This window comes from Galeopterus variegatus, unplaced genomic scaffold (assembly GCF_000696425.1).
Source record: "Galeopterus variegatus unplaced genomic scaffold, G_variegatus-3.0.2 Scaffold458, whole genome shotgun sequence".
Classification (NCBI taxonomy): Eukaryota; Metazoa; Chordata; class Mammalia; order Dermoptera; family Cynocephalidae; genus Galeopterus; species Galeopterus variegatus.
In genome coordinates, this window is record NW_007726569.1 from 119,813 (window position 1) to 139,034 (window position 19,222).

The 19,222-nt window shown below is 34.8% G+C and overlaps 1 protein-coding gene across 6 annotated transcripts in view; it reads right to left on the reverse strand.

The window, feature by feature from the left end:
* Window positions 1-6,424: 6,424 nt before the first annotated feature.
* The window catches only part of MIER1 (mesoderm induction early response 1, transcriptional regulator), a 59,453-nt gene continuing 46,655 nt past the window's right edge, over window positions 6,425-19,222 (reverse strand). For all 6 annotated transcript variants that reach the window (XM_008569004.1, XM_008569007.1, XM_008569008.1 and 3 more), the window contains 4 exons: window positions 18,943-19,037; window positions 16,363-16,490; window positions 11,505-11,644; window positions 6,425-8,859 (listed from right to left, as the gene is read on the reverse strand). In XM_008569004.1, coding sequence (XP_008567226.1) covers window positions 8,531-8,859; window positions 11,505-11,644; window positions 16,363-16,490; window positions 18,943-19,037 — 692 coding nt within the window. In that variant the 3' untranslated portion in view covers window positions 6,425-8,530. The remainder of the gene's footprint in view (window positions 8,860-11,504; window positions 11,645-16,362; window positions 16,491-18,942; window positions 19,038-19,222) is intronic.

Below are 19,222 nucleotides of genomic sequence, written 5' to 3' on the forward strand. Positions count from 1 at the left end.
GAATCTTTGTGGCAACTGGCTGTTGACTTTATGAGTCAGTCATTTGTAGAATCCAACTTGCATGTAGGTTTAAAAAAAAAGTGCAAGTTTTCTGTAATCCTCTTATATCAGGAATCCATGGAAGGTTTTGGTCAGTAAAGCTGATGCAGAATCTTTGTGGCAAGAATAGTAGAGTTTCGCATATGATTGGTTTAGAATAGTACCTACGATTTTGGGCCGGCCTTTGCTTTCATTATGGCCTCAATTCAGTGAGCAACGATTTAATGAGCATCTGTTGTATGCCAGGCATTTGCTAAACTCTGGGGAAACAGATGATTAGGACATGGATCTTGCCCTCAAGAAGTGTATAATTCTTTAGCTAGAGGTGGTGGCCTGGACCCTTACTGAGAGAAAGGAAATGGATTAGAGTCAGTGATTTGTGAACAAGAACTGCCTGCACAGTTATCAGTATCACTGATTCTAGGGGTGCCCCACCCGTAGAGCTAAACTATTTTTAATCTGAGAGGACTTTTGTAATTCTTATTAGTCTTCTAGCTCTGAGATAGCAACACAGCTCTTAGAATGCTTTGAATAGCCTGAGTTCCTCTACTGCACACATTCTTAATTCCCCATGACTATGTAATACTGATTCTTCCCATGAACTAGGCTGTAATGAATTTTTCCCTCTCTGAGGAAAAAATCTTCAGGATATATGAAATACTAGATGTAAAACTACTTAGCACAATGCATAGTACGTATTATGCACTCAGCAAGTGTAGCTGCTGTTACTATTTCATAGTGAGACTGTAGGCAAAACTAGATTCTTAATTTGTGTTCCTTAAATGCTAGAGGCCTGGGCAGTGTGTGTATTTCCTGAAAAACATGATCCTGTACCTCATTGCTTCTAGAATGCTTAGATAACAGTTTCTGTTCACTGTTTTTTTTTTAAAATACCTATGGGATATAACTGTGGTCACTGGGGGTGCAGGTGATTCTGTTTTTTAAAAAGAATGGAATTACTTTCACATTGTGATGGTAAATTTCAAAACAGGAAAGTTGTTTGCTATCTTAGGGGAAGATAATTACATTTCAGAATGGTAATTCAATTAAAACTTCGCCAGTTTATCACCTTTAAGGTAGCTCCTGTACAGATGGGACGTTCCTTCTTCCCCTCTCTGAAGATAATGTACTTGACCACATGCTTCCAGGCTTATCTCAGTTGCCAATATATGTGAGTCTTTGGTGCCCTCACTGTTTTTTAAACCTGTCTTCTAGTTCTTACCATTAGGATGCCACTTGATGGTATGAGCAGATATTCTACAATGTTTTTTCTTTTTTTTTTAAGCTTTGTTTTTTGAAAATACTTTTTAAAAAGAAATCTACTGGTTAGATTTATTGTCTCACAGAAATGTTTTTAGAGATTATTTTGTTCACAAATGTTTTCTTTCTCATGCTGATGATCAACTGATTTTTGTCTACAAATGTTAGTCTTTCACAGTATTTTTTCAATATAGATTCTATTTACCAAATGACCATCTTAGTGTTTTAAAAAGGTACGTACTGAGTATTGAGGTATGTAAATCAGGTGACATAAGCATAAAAATTATGTGCCTAAATATTTTTGTAATGGTGTCAAACTTTTTCCTGAAAATATGTATTAAAATTCCTTTTTAAGTGCATATAGAGGTTTAATCAAAAGCCAAAAGTCTGCCCACTTTTAATATAGCCTTCAATTAGTTGATTGAGATCCAGTTATAGAAAAAATACTGTTTTCCATACAAGTGCTCTGCATGAAGAGTATATATGACTAAATACCCAGTGTCTTTGGCATACTTATGGAAAGTTCAAAGGAAAGAAATGCTGACTGCTGTAGAATGGATGCCCTCCCAACCTCATTGGAGCTTAAATCCCCACAGTAACTGTTGAGGGTGGGAAATCCTATTGTGGTAACTGAAAGGTGGGGCCTTGAAGAGGTGATTGGATTGTGGGACCATGCCAAAGTGAGTGGATTAAAAATGGTGGTAAAGGGCGTGGTGGTTCTGGGGGCTTTAAAGGAAGAGTACATGAGAGGTTAGTATCTCTTTGCTCTGCCATTTGGCAATGTGACACCCTGCCATCTCTGTTGCCACCACCAAGGCCTTCACCAAATGTGTTGCCTGGACTTTGGACTTCCCAGCCTCCAAAACTAAGCAATAAATTTCATTTTCTTTATAAATCACCCAGTTCCTTGTATTTTGTTATAAGCAACAGAAACAAACTAATACATTGACCTTTCTGCTTTCAAGATATTTCATCTGCATAATCACGTTTCTAAACCTCTGAGCAGCTGTAGTAGGAAATAATCCCAAAATAAAATACGTTCATCATGGAGAGCCATTTTGGTACAGGCAGACTCAGTAGAAGATAGAAATACATTAAGACATGTCAGAGGGAAAAGCATATCAAGACACATAAGATTTACCATTTTAACCATTTTTAAGTGTATAGTTCAATAATGTTAAGTATATCATATGGTTATGTAGCCATTCATACCCATTAAACAAAAATTCACCATATTTCCCTCACCCCCAGTCCATGGTAACCACCATTTTTTTTTTCTATGAATTTGATTACTCAAATGATTGAATCATATAAGTGGAATCATACCGTATTTGTCTGTTTGACTGGCTTATTTCACTTAGCATAATGTCCTCGACATTCATCCATGTTGGAGCATATGTCAGAATTTCTGTCCTTTTTATTGTGCTTGTACCATTTTGTTTATCCATTCCTCTGTTGATATTTGAATTGCTTCTACCTCTTGCCTATTATGAATAATGAACATGGATATGCAAATATCTTTTCAAGATCCTGCTTTCAGTTATTCTGCGTATATATCCACAAGTGGAATTGCTGGATCATATGATAATTCTATTTTTAATTTTTTTGAGGAACACCACACTGTTTTCCATTATAGCTGCACCATTTTACATTTCCACCAACAGTGCACAAGGGTTTTTCCCACTTCACAAATTTTTTGGTTTTTATACAGTAGCCATCCTAATGGGTGTGAGGTAATCAAATCATTGTGGTTTAATTTTTATTTCCCTAATGATTAGTGATGTTGAGCACCTTTTCACATGCATGTTGGACATTTATATATCTTATTTGGAGAAATATCTATTCAAGTCCTTTGTCCATTTATTGACTGGGTTTTTTTGTTGTTAAGTTCATTATATATTCTGGATTATAACCCCTTATCAGAGGTATTATTTGCAAATATTTTCTCTCATTCTGTTGGGTGCTTTTTCACTGTTGTTTATGTCCCTTGATGCAGAGAAGCTTTAAATTTTGATGTAGTCCAATTTACCTACTTCTACTTATGTTGCTTATGCTTTTGGTGGCATATTCTAAGAAATCATTGTCAAATCCAGTGTCATAAAGCTTTTCTGTCTTCTAAGAGTTTTGTAATTTTGAGGTCTTACACATAGGTGTTGAATACATGTTGAGGGAATTTTTGTATATGATGCCAAGTGTGGGTCCAACTTCATTCTTTTGCATATGGATATCTAGTTTTCTTAACACCATTTGTGAAAGAGACTGTTCTTAAGGCATATGTTTTAATCAACTTTTAAAAATCCTTTTAGTCTGGCTTTTTTCCTTGTCCATTTGTTAAATGTACCTGCTTTTCTCATTCAGCCTTTTGCTGGCTTGTCTCATTTGGCTTCCTTGCAGTGTAGAGCTGTCAATATTGGGGAACGCTGTAGATGAGGCAGAGCACAGAGCTGGTGCCACTGCGGACCCGCAGCAGGTTGGTTGTTACCAGGGACCCCACTGACCTTCCCCAAAGTTCTCATCCCTTAGATTTTATCCATTAGTTCATCTATCCGTCAAGCCAGATTGATCTCACTGGTGAACCCAGCCTCTAGGAGAGTCCTGGCACAACCGTGTTTTACAGATGAAGCCCAAGAAGGTACAGTTGCTCAGCGTGGTTGTGGAATCCACATTCAAACCCCGATCAGTGGGAAGCAAAACAACTCTGTTCCTTACCACGCTGAAGTTCTTGTTTCTCCTAGTTCACCTGTAATAGTGGTAGCAAGCTCATCACCACTACTTGTCAAATGCCATTCTTCAAAGTTCACACACCATGGATTTAAAGTGTAAGCATGAGCTGGTGGCTGGTTGAATCTGAGAAGGCAAAGCAGCCATGCCTTTCCAGCAGTGCTCATGTTGCCCTCTTGTGGCAACAGCTACTGTTGTGGGATAAATGATGGAAAGCAATTTGCTTTGCCAAGAGGAAGAAGGAAAAGCAGTGTTTACTGAGGGCAGACTATGTGCTTTCACCAAGTTAGACTATAATATGCTTTTTCATGTTTGGTCCTCACGACAGTACTGGTGCGCAAAAGGTAGCTTTTAAGCAAGGCTGAGGGATTTGTCCAACTTCACTCAGCTGAGAAATTTAAATCTGGACTTTGATCCCAAAACCCTTCTTTCCAAAGAATACATTCCCGATAACATCCCTGTGTTAAGAGAAGGCAATAGGAGGGTTTTGTCAAGAGTGCTTCATCATGTCTACTTTATATTTCAGGTTTTTTTCAGTTTTCTTGAGGACAGTTTCTACAAATGATGACAGAATCATGAAAGGGTATGAGGTATGTGTAAGAATGAATGGGAGAATTTCATTCCACTTTGGAATGGTAGGAAAGGCTTCCTGGGAGAAATTGCATTTGTGCTAAGTCATGAAGGACAACTAGAATTTGACTGAGAAGATATTGGAGGGGACAACACTCCAACCTTCCAGGACCTCTGACCTACTTCTCCCTGTCTGGGATGCATTTTCCCTTGGTATCCCTTGATATCCTTCCCTGACCAGCCTATCTGATATGGCATCCTGCCCTTAACCACAACCTCCCATGCTTTATTTCCAGAGCACTTTCTCCTCTAATCAAATTTAAGCTGCATGAAGGCAGAGATATTGGTCTGTTTTATTCACTGCAGTATCTCTGACACGTAGAACAGCACTTGCCACACTGTAGGTACACAGTATTTGCTGAATGAATGAATACCATTCTCTGCTTGGTCTCCTTCAGTTTCTGGATGAAAACACCTCCAATTCAAGGCCCAGATCTCTTCTTTTTCTTTAAAAAAAAAAGTTTAATATTAATCCAAAGTCCATCTAATTTCAGGGAGCAGAACCATTTCTTTTAGACTACTTAAACTCTACAAAGTTCCAGTCACTATGCACAAAGACTATTTATAGTCAGATCTGTATTCAGTCAACCAATTCATGTTACCAACGATAATACCAGAAAGTGGATTTCACAACCCGGCCAAATCTGCATTAAGCCCCATCTCTTCAAAACTTTAAAAAATCAGGAGACTCCTCACCTTATATTAGTGCTCACTGGAGTAAATGACAAGAGAACGGGATGAAACCTAAATAATCCATGGCTGTTATGGTATAATCAGCTCTGCAGTAAAGATCAAAAGTAAATGGTATTTCTTAGGAGTATCACATTTATTTCATGTTAGTTAATTTCTAACAAATACCAAGTTTGAGAAAAATCTTATTTATCTATAATTACATGGCAAAGAACTCAACTCTCATTTCCCTGAGATCATGCTTTACTCTTCCTTTCCTTCTGCCCTCTCTGTAAACATATACCTATACTCTAACACTTACCTGCAGCCTTCTTGAAGGTGAAAACATGCCACATCTTTGAAGCCACAAGCCAGGCATAGTTCCTGGCACAAATATAGGCCCAGATATGTGCTAGATAATGGTATAGATGGAAACATAATGAAAACTTGTCACCATTCACGTTTACATGTGAAGAAACCTTCACCATCGATTTGGATGAAGAAGAATTAGACTTCGGTTCTAGTTTATATGGCAATTCTTCAGTGTTCTTCACAAAACAGGTAGCCTTTAAAAGTGTTCAAATTACTTCTTACTCAGAGTAAGCAAAATGACATTTTAAGTACATTATACATTCTAAATTTAGTCACACGAGCTAGTGTAGAAAAAAGCTGAGATAAAAAATCATCATATTCAGAAAAGGAAAAATTCCCTGTCTATACAGAAGACAAAAGATAAGCACAATATTAAGCGTATATAATAAATGAATTCAGGGAAAATTGGTATTAGAAGATAAAGTGGTTAATCTAAATATTCAAATACATGAAATCAGCCTATAACTTGGGTGGACAACGCTTTAAGATTTTGCAGAAGATTAACTCGATTACTAAAAAATACAGTTTATTTTTAAGGTAAAAATAATCAGTAGAACAGTGTGGTACAGAAAGAAGCCATTTTTAGAGAATAAAAGGTAAAATTTGGCAATTCCTGTTCCTACCCGTTACATGGTTTTTCACACCTGTATTTTTCATGAATATTGATTACAGTTGGAAAAACCTTAGTAACTGATTTGAGATACAGAGCCAGTTACACATCCCTACGGTTACCAAAAATATAAGATTAAGAAAAATTCCCTAATATGTATACATGTGCCATATTTGCAAACATGCCTGAGAATTTACTTAAAATGTTCCTGTAATAATAGTTTGCAAGAATGTTACAAACCTGCAAACAAAATGCATCTTTTAAAAAAGGTGAAAATGGCATCTCTAATATTGCAACAATTTAAAAAGTACAGCATCACTCATCTTTTGAAATATTTCTATAGACCATCTTTGACAGAGCTAGGATACTTTGGATTCATTTTATAAAATCAGATTTAGAAAATGCATCGTGACCATCTGCTAAAGCTACTGCCATTCTGGATAAATTGTTTTAAGTAAAAACAAAACAAAACAAAAACAAAAAATGCTTCTCAACACTTTCACCCAAAACTTTGATTTACTTGGATATGTATGTAACAATAGTGAATGTATATTATATGAAGTCAAGTGTTGTAAAGTGGCTTTTAACACTGTTTGGGAAAAAAAGTTCACATTGGTGAAGGGAAGCAGTCTGAATATATGTTAACACTTCATGAGTGTAAGGCCTAACCAGTGCAACCTCTACTCAACTGCATTAGAAAGTGGAGCCATTAAAAACAAGACCACAGGAGATATATTTTTAAAAGGCTTTGGCTCTTGAACTGATGGCTGAAAATTAATCAGAAGAAGCATTTAAAGTATGCCTGTGTGAGAAAAACAAGAATAGTTAATAATCTTTTGTAAAAGTTTGGATATAGGTTGGTTTATCAGCTGTATAAAACCACATTTTTAAAAAAGATTTTTGCACTAAAAATAAAATGGCACTCTTACAAAGCTATGCAGATAGATAATCCTATTTGTAATCACACAGAGCAATGGTTACTATATATTTTCATTTTGGAAAAACACAAAACACCATCATATCTAAAAAACTGATTGTTACTGGAAAAGTTTGAAAACTTCATCACTTTCTCCTCATAAAATCAGTATGGTTACCTGCCAATAGTTATTTCTTGGGTGTGCCAATATCTAAACCTCACTTGACCTTTTCCCCTCTATTTAATGCAAAAATGGGAAATTGTATAATGCATATAAAAATAACTGAACAGGATTCTGGCCAGCATGATACATTTAAGCACTTAAGCCAAAATTAAAACTTTCGACTTGCTTCAAAAATAATTTTGAAAATTATAGCAAATGCAAAACAAACTGCAATCTAAGCACCATGCTTAATTTCAGAATTCTCAAAATATTTGTCCTTAAGTAGAAATTTGAAAAAGCAAATTTTCACAATCCCTTATGAATGCTTTTACCACCTGGATAAGAAACATGACTTATTACTACACAGACACTTAAAAATTCATTAGAAAAGCCTTAGCAAAATAAAATGAAGCTGACACACTGAGAATATCAATTCCTCTCATAAAAGTTTACCAACTGTACAAGTTAAGAAAATTATACAAGCTTTTGTATTAAGAAAGGACAGCTCAGTCAAGACATATGTACTGTAAAAATCTTTCAAAGGCTACAAAGAATCTGGAAAAATACAGAATGTATTTCTTAAGCCCAGATAAGAATATGGAAAGACATCATTGATGTCAACAATTTTACATATACAAACCTGACCTGGTTTATTTTTAAACTTCTATATATAAAAAAATCATGCTAGCATAACTTTCAGGATTTATAAGGGTTTCCTTAATAATGACCATTTGTATGGAGACAAAAATGTCTGTTATAAAGACATTTCAAGAAACTAAAAAATTTGTCATTCACAAAACTGAACTTGGTTTTTCCCATTCCTCCATCAAACTAAGCAAAAATTACCATATAGTGAAAATTTATAATTAATACATCAAATGAGAAAGTACAGATAAGCAGATAAATCTTTAGCTGACTCAAATTTACTAAGCTTTTTTATATCCTTAAAAGGGTCTCTGACAATTTTAAAGTAAAAAAAATCTGCAAAAGGCAGAATTATGAAATCTTATTTCCTATAGGACTCTCAATTTAAATTTTCAAATTTTAACCAACTGCTTCAAGGAAATCAACTTTTTAAGGTAACCCATCAACCCTGAAAATTTTAGTCACACCAGAATTTACTCCAAAGAAAGTAAAATAGATCTAAAATTTAGTCATCTGTGTTTTCAAGTTCATCAAATTTTCCATGTGAGATTGCTTCTTGGAAAAATTCAGAAGAACCTGGACTTTCTTTTCCATTGCTGTTCACCCTTCGCCTTTTGGCAGGTCTCTCACTTTTTTCATCAAAATCATTTTCATTTCTTGCAGTCATATGGGCAAGTTTTGGGTCAGTGGTAAGGTTATCCGTTTCATAACCATTAGTATCCATATCTGTGTGAAGTGTTTTCTTATTTCCACCTGTTGGTCCATTAACATGTAACCCTTCAACTTTTTCTTCTTCTTTATTTACTATTTCACCTGGTCCATTAGATGACACTCCTAAATTGGAAGAAACATACTGATATAAACATCAGAAACTGCTGATATAAAAAAGTTGGAAGTGTAAACTATTATAAAGCCACTACAGCAAAATAGCTTTTCATCAGAAAAAACAAGGTATCAAATCTGTACATACATATGGTCTGAATTCTGGCTGTAATATTTACTAGCTGTGTGACCTTAGACAAGTTATTTATGCTCTCTGTACCTCAGTTCCATTGCTTACACAGTGAGGATCTTAATAGATTTACCTCACAGGGTTTTTGTGAAGATTAAGTTAGTGAATGTAAAGAACTAAGAACAGAATTTGGCATATGTTGAAAGCACAGTAAGTATTATGTGACAACAAATAAGCATTGGATCCAGCATTCTAAACAGACTAAATTAACAAGGACATATACATAAATTATTTGGACTTTGCAAAAGGGCTGTAACTTTCTAAAACCACGTAAAAACAAAATCAATGTTCTTTCTTAACAGAAGTTTGAGTTTTCTACTGCCATATAAAATCAAGATGCCATAACTTTTTTATTCTTAATGTAAATCTATGGGTATTGTGTTTTATAAGATCACAGTATATTTATCTAAGTGTACTTAAATAATCTGGCATAATGTTAAAAAAAAAAATCAATGCTGCACTGTCCAAGCACACACTTGGAAGTGCTAAAAGTAAACACAAATTTGCGCTGGGCATGGTGGTGCATGCCTGTAGTACTAGCTACTTGGGAGGCTGAGGCTGGATGATTGCTTGAGCCCAGGAGTTCTGGGCCATAGTGCACTATGCCAATTGGGTGTCCGCATTAAGTTCAGCATCAATATGGTGACTTCCTGGGAGCGGGGAACCATCAGGTTGACTAAGGAGGGGTGAACTGGCCCAAGTTGGAAACAGAGCAGGTCAAAACTCCCATGCTGATAAGTAAACAAAAATTCCTCCATAACAGGTGAAAAAAATAAAAGCATAATTATTCTAAAGAAAGCAAGTAACAATAGAAAGATCATGTTAGAATTGACTGCAAAATGGAATACAAATTTGGTGAAAGGAAGTAAAATACAGAATCCACCACTGGAGATAATCAAAATATAATTACCTGAAAAATATTCAACATAAAGGATGAGCCTAAGATATTACATTTTGGTAAAAAAAAAAAAAAAAGAAATACTTTCTTCAACTCAAAAATCCACTCAATTATGAATGCACATGGGGATTATGCATCATATGAAGGAACAATTCCATATAGCAAGTAGAAAAAGCTAGATGAGACTGTGATTAGGTAAGAAACTATAAGATTTCAAGGCATTAATTAAAGCCCTTACAAGAGAAATAAAATTGGTTTGGAAAGTTCCTTTCTTTGAAAAACCTGAGAATCATGACTGCATATACCTGATGCAAATGGTTTCTAAGCTACTGAATAATTTATAGGTAGTTTATGAACACTCTCCTAATCTAACAGCATGTTCTCATCAAAGAATTAAAAAAAGAAATGATTTATTTGGTGTTGATGTTGAGAACAAACAGGAAAAGACAGAAGTAGTGCCAGCTGTCTGCCTCTGAGCTTCCACCCCTAGTCCCAAGGTCAACAGTCTCAGCTGGTTCTACTTCAGAATGGATGTGGCTGGCATTAGAAATCATGTCAGTGAAACTTCCTGGACCAGGACATGTCTGCTGGACCCTACGTTTTGTTTGTTTGGCTTGTTCTTAGAGGGAAAGTAGTAAGGGAATAGAGAGGGGCTATGAAATGAACTAAGTATATACACTACAGCAGTGCCAGTGAGAAACCAAAGGTCAGAACAAGGGTTAAAGTTTTCACACTGTTTCTCTTACAGTTTCTGTCAAGGGGAGTTTAGCTCCCCAATGGCCCTCCCTACTGTCTAATTTACCAGTTTCCTCCTAAATAGGAGCCAAGGGGTGAGGGGGCACTTATCACTTTCTGCTTGGCAATTCTCAGACCATTTTAGTCAAAGTAGAAATCAAAATAATTCTCTGTGACTAGTTCTTGCTGATCAGCATAGTGATCCCTGGCCCACTGTATAGTTTAAATAGGAACATAATTTGAATGTCAAACATCAATATGCCTTTTGCTTTTCTGTTTCATGGAGATAAAAACAAATATTTCTGGAGAATACTAATGCACAGGCTGATACCTGTTTTTTCTTTTCTCATTCTTCAAGGTCATTATGTTATCAAATATTCAAAACAGTGCTCTACTAGTTATCTACTTTTTTTCATTTATAAGTTTAAAGCACTTTCCAGGTAAGTGTTATAAGCTCTCAAGGTATTTAATAAATATCTGTATTTCTGATGTGAAATGGCTGGAGTTTTGATCTAATTAATAGGAATACGTATATCCGGGCATTATCCTAACTGGTAAGAAAAGAAATAGTACTAAAATACAACAAGCTTCTTAAAAGGAATGGTCACTGTTGATAGTATGCATATTAAAGTTACGTTTTAATGATGTCAATGGGAATTCTTTCCAATTTTTTGAATTTGTATATATGTATGCTGATATTATGGTATGTTTAATCTGTTATTTACAATTTTTACTTCTGTTTTGGAAGTGTAAACCCAAACTGAATTTCCTGAGCTACTGAAGGAAAGGTGCCCCTCATTATGAAGAAATAGAAATGTTTCTTTGGTTGCTTACCGTTCTGATTACTACTGCTTATAGTACCATCTTCTTTCTCAGATTGGCTGTTACTACTGTTGGATGCAGTTGGAGGAGGGGATGGTGCTCGACTAGAAGCAGCACTTTCACTTTCATCTAGAAGACGATCCATGTAATCCCTTAAAATTAATAAAACAATTATTTTCTAATATTAAAAAAAACTGAAAATTAAAATAACTGAGGTTGAACTCAGAAGGCTTATTAACAAGTATATTCTAATTTTCATTTTCATTCTAGTCCCTCCTCTACTGCACCAGGATTTGAACATTTAAATGAAAAGCTCCTTTTGATTATGTGTTTGTTTGTATGAAAAATGCGTAAAGGCTTTAAACTAGCAAATTTTAGAGACCTATAGGAAGTTTTTAAACTTTTAAAACTGTAGGCAAGTGCTCAGAGTAGCCCAACTGAAACTGAAGGATTTTTAAGAGTAAAGGCTTTAAACTAGCAAATTTTAGAGACCTATAGGAAGTTTTAAAACTTTTAAAACTGTAGGCAAGTGCTCAGAGTAGCCCAACTGAAACTGAAGGATTTTTAAGTGAAGAGATGGGGTGATGGCAACAGGAGTAGAAAAGAATTTCTGAACAGACACAGATTGGATTTTAAAGCCCCTAAAGGCAATATGTGAAAGACAAATTGGGGCCTAGTAAAAAGGACTGATCGCCTCCCCAAACCTTCCTGCCTATCTTCTGTATTACCTTTCTTCCAGATCTAAACTAACGAAGTTCCTGGGCTTTTCTGCTGTCTTTATCCTGTGTCATTACAGATGAGCTCATTTCTTCCCTAAGTCATTCCTGAACTACACTGGGTAAGGGTTAGAAGATCTGGGCTAAATATTTGTCTCTTTGGAGTTTAGTGCCTTTCACTATAAAATGTAGATAAGTCATACCTGTTCTATCTACCATACGTGGTTGTTGAATTAGATATATGTATGAAAAATGTTTTGTAAACTATAAAGTGTTACTAACTCACAGAATAAAGATCATCCAACTATGCCCTGTGGGCTGGCCACCTGTTTCTAATAAATGAAGTTTTACTGGAACCCAGCTACACACATTCATTTACACACTGTCTATGACTGCTTTTGTGCAACAACTGCAGAGCTGAGTTGTGGCAGAGACCCGAGGGCCTGCAAATCCTAAAATATTTACTCCCTACCTCATTACAAAAAAAGTGTGCCAATACCTGCACCGGAATATAATTCCCCAAGGGCAGAGATTTTAGTCTGTTTTGTTTATTACTGCAACACTGGTACCTAAGTTGTGCACAGCACAGAACAGAATCTCAATAAAAACCTAAATATTTATTTTAAAATTCCTTCAGAGTAAGTATAATGGAATTAGTAAGACAAATGTTTCAGAATTTTGTGAACAAAGTAAATAAGAATGTGGATAAGAACAGCGGAAGCTCTTAGGAATTTTCTGAAAGTCTGTGGTAATATACCATTAACTGTAGTTATAATCTCAAACTGTATGATCATCACTGTCTCCTGGGTTATGGGGATATAATAAATATAGAGATGTGGTACCTGATCTCAAGAAGCTTCTAACAGTCTGAGGTATATGAGTAAAACTAACACATATCACAAAAATGTATAAAACCATGTCCTAATCAATTTAACATTCTAGGCCTTATTTTCTTCATCTACAAATAGAGTGAATTAAATTTGATGGTCTTTAAGACCTGTTCAGCTCTATGCTATTCATCATAATTACAGAACAATTACGTAACAAATGTGAAGCACAGAGAAACAGGAATGAGTATGATGACTGCCAAAGAGACTTCAAAAGATAAAGCAAATAAAACAGAAGATGCATGATGAGGGAACTGTTAATAAACATGGTACGGTGGGACTGAATAATGGAGAATATTAAAAGCCAAGCAAAGGAAGTTAAGAGTTGATTAGCTATCAAAATTATTTTAAATTTCTGAATACAGCAATGACACTGTGAAACAATAATAAATATCATTATTTCCTAAAGATTAATGGTATCCAGAATGCTTTGGAGAAAGAAAAGTCAGGTGAATCATCCAGAAGGTTGGGGCATCATTCAGGTAACCAGAGTTATGCTGAATTAATTTTTACTTAAAAAAAAAAATTTGAAAGGTTGAATATTTTACAGTGCAATCTTCACAATTAGCCAATGGATCCCAATTCATTCCCAGGGAATGAATTGGGAGCATCTATAGTAGATCTTTCAAAGGCTGTTTGTAGGCAGAAGAGTGGCAGATGTGCTTCATTCTGGTGAATGAATGGAAGGTAACAACGGAAAAATGAACAAATAACTATCAGGATAATGTGCTTTGTACTATGGATTTTGATCTAAAAAAGGAGGTGGAAAAAATTCACTCAAATTTTCCTCTAAAGGCATTAATTTAATGACTTATGTAGTTGCTTAAAGTGCAACAATTAACAGAAGGAAATGGTACTGGAAGCAAATCAGAAAAATTTTTCCATGCTTACAGAAAATCGCAATTACTCCCCATTTGGAAAATAATATAGTTTGGTCACTGCTTCTTATAGAAGACATAACACAGCTAAAATAAATGAGTCTCAGTAAAAAGTTATCATTCTTTCAGTTAAAAAAAACTTTATAAAAGACCCAGAGGTGACATAACTGAAGCGTACAAAACCATGGCATTCTTGCTTCAGGAAAAAAACACACTTGTTTATTTCATACCATTATACCAGGGACCACTGTTAACTCTTAAAACCTGAGAAAAAAGAAGATATGGATTACTTTTAACGGTGGCTATTCCACCCACAGAATACTTAACCTTAAGAGGAATCAGGGTTGCAGATAAATGTCTCTTCAAAAAGTTTTCAGAAGCTATGGAGAGATTATTAGAGAAACTAGAACACTTGGTGACACATCCCTACCTAACCTGTTGAGCTTCACATCACAGAGGACCAACTAAGCCAGCCCACAACACTTTCCTTCATGATGCTTTCTGAAAGAGAAAACTGGATGAACCATGGGTCTGACCCAGCATGGCATTTCTTATGTTCTTACTGCTGATGATGACAGATTTGACTGTAGTTCGTGTGTGAACATTATTTCTGAAATGGGTGAAAAAAATGAAAGATTTTACTATTGCTTTTCCCTATAGAATAGTTTGAAAACCGTGTCTATTTTAAGATATACTCTTCAGACTAGATAGCTATATCTAGTTCTACATCATTATGTTTGAATACTACCAATGAAAAAAAGAATTAACTATAAATTTAATAACATTATGTAGTTAGATAAAACTTGGAATACTGCTGCTATATATTAAACTCCATTCTAGCAATCACCAGCTTTGAATAATGGGGGATGAGGTACACTGTCTATTATCCCACGATTTCCAGGGGTCAATCAAACTTATTTATTCCCTTTTAGATTACTTTCCTTTGGGCTTTTGAGCACTTGATCTTCCAAGGAAGTAACCAGCGGATACACCTATAAATGAACATGACTAAGAAGCAGTCCAGTCTAGGAGTTTGAAGAGCACAAACAGACATTGTACAAGCACATCTTTTACAGGCAATTATTTGGCCAGCCTTAATAATATCTTTATTGGTACACACTGACCAAATCAAGTCACAGCTTTGATTGTTTTTATTCATAAACATTAGGGAATAGTCAAGGACAGTATTGCGTCCGTAACAATTCATCAGCATTTTAAAGCAATTCATGTGAGATAAAGGGTTCAATACTTTTTGTACTTAAGTAACAAATTGCCAGTCGTGGTGGTGCAATGTTTCACTTTAAAGCTAGACTGAATCAGATTAAGAGAATTTGGTGCATGCAGATTGGATTAGTTATTATGAGACATTTTGCATAAAGAGGAGATAAAATAACCCGTATCTGTGTCACTGGGAGGAAGCTAGAGTTGCATTACTAATTATTAAATATTACTTCTGTCAGAGGAAAAGATTCAGGAAAGCTAGGAAAAGAGAAGTCAGCACGTACATGTTCTTTCTTGCATAAAAAGCTTGTCACAAAACAAGATGCAATTTGACCTGACTTATTACATAACGATGTTCTTCCCTTTTATATTATCTATACTCAAATCTTGTGTTTGTTCTGAGATCAAAAGTAGAATAGACAAGAAAAAATACTAATTTCCCTTCCTCTTTAAAGGGCCTCTACTGGGCTTATGGCCCCACAGTTTTAGAAAAGATATTCTAGCTAGGGCTGGCTCCGTGGCTCACTCGGGTGAGTATGGTGTTGTTAGCGCTGAGGCCGCAGGTTCGGATCCTATATAGGGATGGCCTATACAGACCACACCGTGCCGAGGGTTATGATCCCCTCACCGGTCAAAAAAAAAAAAAGATATTCTATCCTCTATTCTCACTGCTTTCAAAGTATCATAACATGAAAATTGTATGTGCTTATTACCTAATGGAATAGAAAACATGCTTTCACAGCTGATCTGATTCATCTCCTCCTCAGGGATATCTAATAAAAACATACACTCTAATTAAAAATGTCTATGCCATGTGCCATATTCCAGGGGCAGGGCAGGGAAACTGCCTTTGCTACTGGAACTTTTGAATATTGTGTTCTCATTTCAATAATAATCTAATGTAAAACTGATAAAGCATTTTTAGAAAACCTTGAAATCTTATTTTAATGATATATTTGTTGTCTCAAATAAAACACTGTAAACACAGTTCATATTATAAGACACTGAGAAATCTAAAAGCCCTACACAGACATATCAATAGATGGTAAATTTAAAACAATGTAAATTCTTTGTAAAAGCAAGATTCTAAAAATCGTAATTCTCTCAAGAAAAATCTAGAAAAGCTTAGCAAAAAAATATATAGCTCTGAAGGAAAAAATTAACTCACGTTACACCAGGATGAAGATTATATTTCTTTTTTCCAAATCGCGTTTGCTGAGCAAAGAAATCATAACGTTCAGATTTTTTCCACATGTAATAGAATGCTACACATTCACCAACTGACCTTGTTCGGACCTATAAGAAATAAATGCTTGTTTTTAAGAATCATCTATTCTTAACAAAGTTATTTCATGAAAAACATCTGAAATTTGAAAATAAATTTAGATAGTCCTTAACTGATACATATAATACCATGTACAAAATATGACACTACAGTAGCTGCATTCAAAGCTATTCTTTCTAAACTTCCATTAAGGGGAGTAACACATTGGCAACAGGTCTTCAGATATTTAGAATTCTGCTTTTTAAAAGGCTACCATCATCCTAATCAGCTGTAAATATTCCTCTACTGGAAGCATCTGGAAGTGGCATTCAGATGAAAATGAATGTTATGAACAGTTTGCCAATACTTTTACTCACGGAGCACCTAGAGAGTCTACCTTTAAATTCCCTTTCAGAAGATTCTCTTACTAGTCCCAACAGTGATCCAGACTCAGTTAATATACTTTCTAGAAAGTCTGAGAATATGCCACAGTGAGTGGAAAGCTAATATAATAATGTTAATGCTTTGCTTACTAAGTTACTCCTGTGGCTTACTGTGCTGTACCTATTTGTGTAAATGAATGGCTCCCCTCACATAATGTTCAACACCTATGGGATTAACAAATAAAGCTGACAACATCCTTTTTGCTACTGCTAACTCTGGCAATGGTACTTCACTGAAGTCAAAAAATGAAAATAACATTTTGGGGCATGCAAAATTAATATTATAAAAAATCGTCAATAAAATAAGCCCTCATAATAGAACTTATGATTGAGATCTGAACTTTAATTCCAGGTGTAAAAACAGTCTCAATGTTTCCACTGGACCATTGTTCTGCCACTTAATGAATTACTGTCTTCCCTTTATTCACTGGAACAACTAGTATATTACATATAGGTCAACTGTTCTCTATCCTATAACATTAAAATATCACGATCCCAATTATTTATAATAAAGAAATCAAGGTCTTATTTTTAAGACTTTTTTGGCTTATAGTTTCAAGTCACCTAATAAGTTCTAGTTCCTTAAAAAAAAATCATATTGGTAGCGGTTGTTGATGCTGCTAGTTACATCAGCTATCATTCCATGGGCTCCCTCTACAGATAATCCAGATGGCTTGGTTAACAGTGTTTGAATTCAAGCAAGAATGCTAGAAAACTCTTATTCAAACTGCGGTCCCTTTCAACCATAAAATGATTTTTTAAAAAACATCAGAAACATATATTGCCAGTCAGTAGCATACATAACGCACTCCTTTCTTTGAGTGCTGACTATGTTTGAAGTTATCAGATGATTGGACACGACATTAGGGGTATATGCTTTTGTCACCAATTACATTGTCTTCTAAGTTATGCTAAATGATAATATGCAAAATTTCTTTTATTAGTTATGTCCAATGTCAATTACCAAAATGCAACGAGATAATTAAGAATGAACTAGTTAATGCACAACAAAATTAAGAAAAATGAACTCACATGATTTGTAAGCAACTATTTATTGAACATAAACTAAAAATAGGTATTAAAACAAATCAACTGGACACCATCCAATCACATCCAGAAGTATAAAAAAGAGGAATGTGGAGAAAGATTATTTAGAGCCTCAGACATAAGCTCAGATACTTTCAAAATAGTCCTGGACAAGCTACCACACAAAACTTAGAAGTTTCCTTTAAGGAAATACATAAAGATCAGCCCCTTGTCTTTACTAAACTTAAGTAACTTTCTATATTAAAGCTCTGAGACTTTAATTTGCCTGTTCTAATCTCCCACAGGAACAACACATCTTTGTATTCTATATAATTGTATAGTTACTATTAAAAACCTTACCTGATTTCAGTCGCAAGAATTAAATCCCAAAACAAATATGCAAGTAATTACAAAGTTCTTCAGAGTATACAGTGTATGACTGATGTTATCAATATGGAAAATTGTCATGTTAAATAAAATTGTAAAATTATAACGGCTATAATATTATATAAGAAAGCCGATATGTTCAGATAAATGCTTCTGAAAAATTGAATTAAATCTTGATTACAACCAAATTAAACCTTAAGTATCTAATTTTAAGCTACTCAGGACATAAGCAGATATAATAAATATTTTAATTATAAATAATCTCACATTAAAAATGCTTTAAAGTCTCAAAATTATTTTAAAGCCCCTCCTTAAAATACCTTATCACAAATAGTGGAAAACAGCTATAAATAATTGCATTACACAGGTACATAACCCCACCCACCCAGAAGTTGATTACTCTACGTATAAATGAGTCCAATTCTTAAACACTTCCAGTATCGTGCACTGAAAACAGTCACCCAGCAAATTTATGTCAGGCATGCTTATTATAATAATTTGCTAAATGCCAAATATAATATTCATTATAGAACCTTTAACACAAGAAAATATAGCGAAGATGTACAATAATTTGGATTGTTAAACCAAATGTCTTTTTGTAAGAAAGAGAACATATATCATTACTTACTTTATTAGCCTGAATCAAATGAAAATCCTTTCCATAGGCCTTCAGTCCTTGTTCAAAATTTCTACACTCTTCCTCTGTCCAAACAGATAATTCCTCTGACAAAACAAGGGGAAAAATTGTTAAACAATATTCCCCTGAAATGTTGCATATGACAAACAAAACATTGAGATCTGAACTTTAATTCCAGGTGTAAAAACAGTCTCAATGTTTCCACTGGACCATTGTTCTGCCACTTAATGAATTACCTGCTGTACGGCCAAGTAAAAACTCCTGATTTAGT